The 9,124-nt window shown below is 38.6% G+C and overlaps 1 protein-coding gene across 1 annotated transcript in view; it reads left to right on the top strand.

Annotated features, from left to right (window-relative positions):
* CUBN (cubilin (intrinsic factor-cobalamin receptor)) overlaps nt 1-9,124 on the top strand; it is a 138,781-nt gene that overhangs the window by 90,912 nt on the left and 38,745 nt on the right. Inside the window, exons 44-51 of the mRNA XM_010003609.1 lie at nt 1-50; nt 1,359-1,533; nt 2,545-2,723; nt 4,166-4,375; nt 4,666-4,806; nt 6,212-6,393; nt 7,932-8,103; nt 8,901-9,107. Of these exons, the coding sequence (XP_010001911.1) occupies nt 1-50; nt 1,359-1,533; nt 2,545-2,723; nt 4,166-4,375; nt 4,666-4,806; nt 6,212-6,393; nt 7,932-8,103; nt 8,901-9,107 (1,316 nt within the window). The remainder of the gene's footprint in view (nt 51-1,358; nt 1,534-2,544; nt 2,724-4,165; nt 4,376-4,665; nt 4,807-6,211; nt 6,394-7,931; nt 8,104-8,900; nt 9,108-9,124) is intronic.

Raw genomic sequence — 9,124 nt, forward strand, 5'->3', positions numbered from 1 at the left:
CAGGAATGAGGGTCAAGGATTCAAACTGAAATATGAGGCTAAGAGTTTAGGTAAGTCTACAAAAAAAATTAAATTCTGCAACTCAATAGATAAGACTTGGATTTTTTTCTCTTATAGGAAGTTCTTCTTATAAGTCTTAACCCTGGTAAGATCAGGTTTCTGCAAAAATGTCCTCTTTCCTTATTTAGTGCATGACTCCCGATTCTATTCTCAAATTTCTCCACTTTAAAAAGAGCCAGATCCAGGTCACAGAACCTGGAGATATTAAAGGTAAAAAACCCCAAACTTATGGGGAACCCTTTAGCAGGGTGGTAGCATCTCTAGTTGGGATGAGATATTCACCTTTTATGCAGGAAAGGAAAAAAAATCCCTGGAAACGAACATTATTCTGAACATATTGTACCCAGTGCAAATGCTAAATGATGTCAGGAATGATTTAGGTTAATATGTCTAGAAAGGTGGTAACAGTTCTCACAAGTTTTATTCTCAGCAGAGATAGTGACAATGCCTGCCAGAGATAACGCTTTTTGAAAGAATTTTTAAAATGGAGACTCAGGTCCCATTTGTAGTTACTCTACTGTGTTCAAGACACATGCCACTTGGGACACCAGGAGACCTCCTGTTAAACAGTGTCAGTAAACACAACTAAGGCAACCAGTCAATCCACTCAATTTTTTAAGTGCTTGTTTTCTGCTTACTTTTCCCTAATGCCACAAAGAATCATTGTTAGCATTACTGTGTGGGATTCATCAGGGGAATGGTTGAATCTGTACAACAGTATATCTACCACTTCAATCTATAAAACTTAACTAACACCCTGTGTTAAATGAATATAGTTGCTAGAATATAGTGGGGGATTTTGACAGAAAGTTTTGTGGTCAAAATAAGATATTTTTGTGGGATAAAGGACCTGAACAAGTCCTTGTGTTTGCTCTGACTGACACTGCTCACACACTTGGCTCAAACAGACATTTCAATTTTTGGAAAGCAGAAGTGGGGAATGATTCACAGAAGCATCAATGACCCTGATTTCTAGGCTTTCTAGCTCTTAGGGTAGGAACAAGGCAAGAATACTTTTCCTGCCTGGTTTAGAAGCAATCCAAGGAAGAACTAATAGTTTAATTCAGGGCGCTGAACATTTGAACATGAAGAGGGCTAGGTAAGCAGGAGAACAGGAACATCACATTCTACTGCATTAAAATGTATTCCCACATGAAGCATTAAAATGCATTTGTTTTTGATGTAAGTACAGAACACCATAAGAAAATTGTATTAGAGTGTAGTGATAACTTCTATTTTTGATGCCTCACCCATTTCCTTAACATGTTGGTTTTTGTTGATGATCTTTTCTTTCCCAGCTTGTGGAGGGAATATTTATATCGATGATTTCAACCCCAGTGGATATACATCTTCCCCCAACTATCCAAGCAATTATCCCCCTCATGCTGATTGTATCTGGACCATAACTGCTCCTGATGGACATGCAGTAGAGCTGAAATTTGAAGATCAGTTTTACATTGAACCTTCACCAAAGTATACATCCACATTATTTTGCCTGTGTTTCTTCAGAAACTCCATTCTGATTCCTCTTTTCCAGTTACCTTCTCTAATTCCTCGTGCACACTTCCAGATTCACAATCAAAAGTGGTTAGAACATTTTTGAGAGATCAGAGGCCACTGGTTTACATTCCTAGGACTTTGCAGTGCATGACAGAAGTCAATACAGAGGAAGCATCCATGGTAGAAAGGCACTTTCTGTATAATCTGTGCCCTCTAGTCCTTTCATATTCAGGTTTTTAGTCATTTTATCTCTTGGGCACTTTTAAATCCAATGGATTATCACCACAACAATTTGTCTCCTTCCTCCATTGCCTGTCTGCTGATTTGCAATGGGTCTATATGTTTTTCACCCCCTGTCCAAAGCATAAAACAAGGTTTCTATCTGATGTAATCACTATACAGCAGAGGTAAGCCTCAACCTGTGAGACTATGTCCAGAAAAAACAGTGCAGGATGGAGAATCCCAAAGATGTCCTTTCTCTCTGGCTTCCCAGAACACTGCACTATTTTGAAGGCAAAGCTGTTAGTTAAGGTATTTTGCATCTTTCTATGCCCACCTAAGTAAGCCCCCAAATTTTAATATTTTTTTCCTTTATCTGTTTTATATGTGTTCCTTACTTCAACAATAATCAATGAGACCTAATAGGAAATATCTGCTGAATAATGAATGCTGCCAAAAATTATGTTAAAGATTACCACAACTACTTTATCAGTGCTGTTCATACCCTTCCCCAGGATTTGCTTCTGTCAGATCTGATCATAGACTGGGCTTGGGATTAATCTTTCTCAATGTTTCTAGCACCTTTTTTGATTAAAATATTATATAACTATCACTGATTATGAACTTGGTGATTCTGTCCTAGTCACAATATATAGAAACTGATCAAATTCACCACATCTTCATGGCTTTGTGCACATAACTAAAACTATTTCAAACCATGAATGGCATTAATTGAGCTGAAAATTCTCTCCTCTCCTCTCCTAGCTGCGCTTCCAGTTACTTAGAGGTACGCAACGGTGCTGACTCCACTGCCCCCATCATTGCCAGGCTGTGTGGAGATGTGATGCCAGGCTTACAGAGATCTTCAGGACCTACCATCTACCTGAGGTTCAGGTCTGACAGCAGTGCCACACACGTGGGATTCAATGCTAAATACTCTATCGGTAATGCCTGCTTGTATCAGTTTCTCTGATGTTACAGGAGATTTTGGTCTCAAGTGTTGAGCTTTTGTAATAGGGCTTAAATCATGTCTGTGAAGTGGGCTGGCAGATGTGCCTCTTTCAATCAGTGTTAGAGCTAAGGCATCAGAATCATCATATGGGTTAACAGCAGCATGTTCTAGCAAGAGGTGAAAGTCACCTAGCAAGAGGTGAAAAATACTGAAAGAGGAATAGAAAAGCACTCAGATCTGCAGCAGTGGAAACAAAGACTGGATAACCTTTTCTCAAAAACAATTATCAAAGGGGCTATAGAAAAAAAATGCTCTATATGGACAAAGTCATGTAACATTTGATTTTCAGCATGCAAAATTAGTGTCAGTTTCATGAGTGGGATCCATAAGGGGAATGCAATGATCAGCAGAGAGCTGACAGGAGAAGAACAAATTAGGAGCTTCCCTATGTAAATGTAAACAGAATATTCAAACAATAGCAGCTATTATGTTAATATCATTTATATAGGAAAGTCTAGAATTGTTAATTTCTCAAAGGCAAAGTATGGACTATACTGATTTACAGAGAATTTTGCTGATTTTGTTGGATCCCAAGCACTTAAGTGTGGCATTATCTTTCAGAATGTGAAAACACAAGCAACTTGCAAGAAAACTATATTAGTATGCAAACCAACAATTTATATGTATCCATAACAGATCTGCAGTATCTCAGCTGTATGCCAGTCATCCTGGAACAAAGCACTAATGACTCAAAATGGCAGACAGCGTGAACAGAACTGTTTTTACCACAAAAAGATTGTAAATAGCAGACACGCAGAATACACTGTCAGATCAAATAAATTTATCCTGGGAATATTATTTGCTGTAAGCCTTAGTTTAATTAATTTATGTTTGCAGGTACCACAGACAAGTAAGTTTTCAGAGGCAGAAAATTAGATCCCCTACCAAGGCATCACAAGGAGTGGAATGTGAACAGGAAGGGGCTGCAGGAAGGAGAAGAGGAATATGAACCATAGCTGTATGCCCAAACAACAGTCAACTTTTGTCAGCCATAAAATTATTTAGATCCACATTTAGCAAAGTAAATTTCATTATAAGTACCTGATACAGCTATCCAAGATTTTCTAGTATGCATGGACATGGGTAGAGATTAGATACAGGCCTTGAAATCTGTGAGTTTATTGAAATTAATAAGGGATATGACAGAGAGGAAGGAAGGCTTGTAATGGAAGGGGTTGTGTGAAAAAAACCCAACCCCACAACAAACTAGGACGGGTTGAACTAGAAGTAAAATTTTTAACTGGGAGGCAATTCCTGTTGTGTTACCAGAGTTAGAGAATGAGTCAGTTGTGCCTTAGCTTTAAGTCTTGTTTAGCAGGAAGGTCATTTTTCTGAGGTACTTCAGTCAACCAAGCAATGTTCTTCCTTTTGCAGCTCCCTGTGGTGGAACAGTGACAGGACAAACAGGCATCATTGAAAGCATGGGGTATCCTGAACTTCAGTATCAAGACAACCTGCTGTGTGAATGGTTTCTGCAGGGCCCCAGGGGCCACTATCTTACTATCAGACTAGAAGGCCTAGATATTCAAAACTCCTCTGATTGCACAAATGACTTTCTGGAGATCCGAGAATATAACGCTTCTGGTCTGTGAATTATTTCAGTGTTTATCTTCCCTTCCCTGCTACTACTATGAAACCTCACCGGAGGTTCCTAAAAGTGTTTCCCATTGGGTACAAAGTGAGCCTTTTCAATGTATGATATTTTCTTCTTCTGCCTTGCTTGCTGAAGCAAAGTAAGGCAGACAAAACCTTTCTATTTCCCAGCAATAACTTGCTTACACCTGCCTGTCCAGTAAAATTGGAAAGTGATTTTTCTATATAAGTATATACGATATACTAATAGAAAATTGTCTTTCTATATTTGATTTTTGCAGGAAATTTGTTGGGCAGATACTGTGGTAATACTCTTCCTGATGCTGTGGACACCTCTGACAGTTTTGCTTATGTTACTTTCATCACTGATGGATCAGTCAGTGCCCGAGGTTTCAGACTGCGCTTTGATTCCAGTTCTGAAGGTTGGATTTGTTAGGTTGCATGTTACTTTCAGGGCAGCAACATATACCACAGATTATAATTGCACTAATGCACCATAGATTGTAGATCACTTATTCTTGGAATGGTGTGTATCTACTCTTAAATTTAGACTCTGGGGGAAGTATGAATAGAGCTCTCTGATCACTACTCAGCCGAGTTGAAACTTTGAGAGGCAAGCAGTCTTTTGCTGTAATGGATGTTGCCATCAGTGTCATGTCTCACAGAATGAAGCACACCCTTCCACACCTTTTTTCTACATCAGTCAGTCAAGGAATGTCCTAACACACCCTCTCCACATCCCTCTTGATGAGGAGGAAGGTAAAGAAATGTTGTGATTTTCCTTTATGTTATTCTGTCCCTCTGAGATGAGTGATATTCCTAAACACCCCTGAAGCAAATAGTTTTTAATGAAGAGGTTTTAAGCGGAATCACAAAACTGCAGAACCATTGAGGTTGGAAGGGACCTCTGAAGATGAGGTACTTTTAACTCCCCTGCTTAGGTAGAGGAATTTGTCCAGGACTGTGGCCAGTCAGGTTTCGAATGTCTCTGGGACTAGAGACTCCAAAACCTCTCTTGACATCCTGTTCCAGTGTAGAGCAACCCTCACAGTGAAAAATATCTTCATATGTTCAGATGGAATTTTATGTGTTTCAATACGTGCCTGTTGCCTCTTGTCCTGAGCACAATGATATCAAAGAGCTGCTCTGATCAGGACTAAAGACATGAGCTTATTCCTACTTCATACTTCTCTTTCACATTCTTTAACACCCATGCAATTATTTTCCTGCAAAAATATGGCTGCTTTTTAAGAAATATTTCGTGGCAGTGGTCTTGAATACTCTCCTGCCAAGCCTTCTTAATTCCTTCCAGCTCATTTAAAAGGTCAGCTGAAAGCTTCCTTATACTTTGTGTTTGCTTCTGCAATGAAATAACAAAGGGGAAACAAACTAAAATAATGTTGTTCCAAACCAAGGACCCTGTTATGCATCCATAGAAGAGAAACAGTATTTGCAAAAATTTAATACATGTGCATACACAGATTAGACTATTCCACAAGCGTCTGTGAGGGTGAGGAAAGGGACTGGGGAAGGGGGATGAAATGTCTCAGTCCTGCCACAGTGAGAAGCTTGTATCACTTGACATCAAAGCCTATGGGTCACTCCGGCTTCTGAAGCCTGGTATGAGACTAAAAGGAACTGCTATGGTACCTTAATATCCAACTATATTTATAGTCAAGTGATAAAGACTGGAAGGAACTTAGCTGTTTAGACACACGTATGGTAGGACAGACATATTAAAACAACCTCTTAGAATCTCTTTTTCTTGCATTTTTGGGTTGTTTGTTGTTTTTTACTCTAAAGTGTCCCAATATCTGCATATTTCAGAATGTGGTGGAGATTTGACTGCCCCTGTTGGAACATTTACTTCACCCAACTATCCCAATCTATACCCACATAATCGGGTGTGTGAATGGAGGATCACAGTGGAAGAAGGCCGACGTGTGACTCTAACCTTTAATGATATGAAAACTGAAGAACACTGGAGGTGCTCATCAGATTATGTGACTGTGAGTACTGGGCGTGAAGGGCCCTGGGCAGAAAATTCTCTTCCTAATCCCTTTATGGAGCATTAATGGACACAATAGAGGTGAAAGGACCTTTAGAGACCTACATCTGGTTTTGAGACAAGTCTTAATTTATCAACAGATGAATGAGAGAAAGTTAGCATTGTAGAGTGCCTAAATTTATCTGCTTGCTTTAGAGTATGGGCATTTTGAAATTGTTGTCCAGACAGAGGGAAGGACTTAAAGAAAATATTGGAATTGACTCTATCAATTATGGAAAAATGCTCTGAGATATTTGAAAGCTTTAAGTGTCCCTTTCTGTGGACACAAGCTCCATCACTCACTTCCAGGTCTCTTGGTTGTTACTGCTATTGTTACTTACTGTTGTCAATTAAAAAAAGAAAAAAAAAGAGAGAGAGAAAAAGCCAGAGATTGCAATAAATATCTACTACTGGGTTGGATCTTGCACGTTCTGTAAGGAAGACTGGGAAATTCCAAGCAGTTTTACCTCTTTATCACCGCTCATCTACAAGAAGATATGTATTGGTTATTTTATCATGGTTATTATAGATATTTTGTTATTTAGTGAAAAAAAAAAAATCAAACCTGGCACATAGGACTAGACCTAGTCAGATGTACAAATACCTCAAAAAGATAGTTCCTCTATGAAACTGAAAGATTGGGAGCTCTAGCTTAGTTTCCCATTTATTTAGATGAGCAATGCAAGCACAGGAATTAGCTTTAGTATGATCAGAACTAGCTCATGCACAAGTGTGAGGGGGTGAACGAGCTCTCCATTGTGATTTGTAGATGGTGTTTCCCTCGTATTTCTTCACTGATGCTTTAGACAGACCATGGGGGGCTGGCTTTTTATCAATTAATGAAGTAATGCTCTCTTAAAAGAAGATGCATCCTGCCAGTTTCTGTATCTTCAGCACTCTAGCACATTCCAAATCTCAGTGGGAAACTAATTTCTGCCTCACTTGCACTGCTGAGATAGTAGCAGAAAGATGAAAACTGACTCCTAAGCTAAAGGCTGTATAAAAGAAGCTCCGCAAAATATCTCTGGATCATCAAAAAGTTAAAAGTTTGAATTAATAAAAAATCCTTCTCAGCACTCAGTTTGTTGGAGGAGTTTTTTATAAAGCTGGTGTTAGCTTTAACAAGAATACAAAGATTATAATTGGAAATTAAATTAAGATGAGGAGTAGCTGCAATTATAAAGCAATTGAAGAGATAAATATTGAGCTAAAATAGAGTATTTTTCCTAACAAAATTGTGTCTCTTTTAAAAAGAAAAGGAGAGGGGGAATTATGTTTGTGTTTCCACAAAACAAGTAAGGTACTTTTGATGTTTTACTTATGAGCCTCATCCACTCAAGGCAATGGAAGTTTGTTCCAAGGTTTTGAGTAGATTTGGGAACTAACCTGCTGTGGGAAACATCAAAGCACCTTGTAATAAAAATTTGAAGCACTGAATAATAGAGGAGATGCTTTTAAGACTGTATTTTGATCTCATAAGAGTTTACTTTGACCCAACAGGTTTACAATGGCCTTAGACAGAACTCTCCCCAGCTGGCCAAGCTATGTGGTGAGGTAAATCCAGGCACTGAGGTGAAATCCTCTGGAAACACAATGAAAGTCATTTTGGTGACAGATATGACCCATGCAACCAGAGGCTTCAGTGCCTCGTACACATCTAGTGAAGATGCAGGTAGTGTGTGCTTTTTAATTAAGTGTTCAATCTTTGGTGGGTTTTTTCATACCTAAAGTACTGGCACATGTCAAAAAAAAAAAAAAAAAAGACCTAAACAGATAACAAATTTGTACTTCTAATTAGTCTTGAGTAAGAGATGGTCTGAAGTGGCCTTATTCCATAAAAAGATCGAAAGAACATAGTGCCATAGAAAAACTGAATAATTCAAGTGATTCCTTATTACTCAGGGGGGTAATTAATCTACTCCAGCTTGTGAAAGAGTGCAGCTAACCTACTTTTGCAAGCTTAGCCTCCAGAGAGGGGCAGCTGGCAGAGCCTTACTACTACAACTTCAAGTCTTTTGAACTTGATTTTCCAGCTCCCCCTTAAGCATCCTACTGTAGCTTTAGTGTACTGCTCTTGAGGGTATATTCCAGAAAAATCTTGAGTCTAAAATTAGGTAATTGGGAGGGCTGAGCAACAATGAACTGGAGCTGCAGTGGGATTTTATCAAAACGTTAAAGAATACTTGTTGTACTGATGGAGCTGCTGAAATGTTTTATTTGATACTGTGCATTTTGTTTCATTGCTTTATACATGTATTTTTAAAGACCTGCCAATAGATTCCCAGCAACTAGGCAAGAATTCTCTTTCACGCAGCAGTAAATTGATGAAAAGGAAGAAGATGGAAAAAGTTTTGATCTAATTAGCATATATGATTGCTGACATGAGAATAACTTAATAAACAGGAGTGAGATTTCTCCTTATACAAGAATCATTACTATTTTAAAATAAATTAAACTTTGTTTCTGCAGTTTGTGGGGGAACTCTGATGGGATATGCAGGTGGGAATTTCTCTTCTCCTGGTTATGACGGTGCCAGAAATTACACAAGTAACCTGAACTGCGAATGGACTATTGAAAACTCCTCCCACTATAATTCATCCATATATTTGTTTTTTGAGGATTTCCACTTGGAACATCACCAGGATTGCCATTATGACTACCTAGAGCTGCGAATAGGTTTGTATGTTCAGCAG

The sequence above is a fragment of the Chaetura pelagica genome, unplaced genomic scaffold (assembly GCF_000747805.2).
Source record: "Chaetura pelagica isolate M959 unplaced genomic scaffold, ChaPel_1.0 scaffold418, whole genome shotgun sequence".
Taxonomy (NCBI): domain Eukaryota; kingdom Metazoa; phylum Chordata; class Aves; order Apodiformes; family Apodidae; genus Chaetura; species Chaetura pelagica.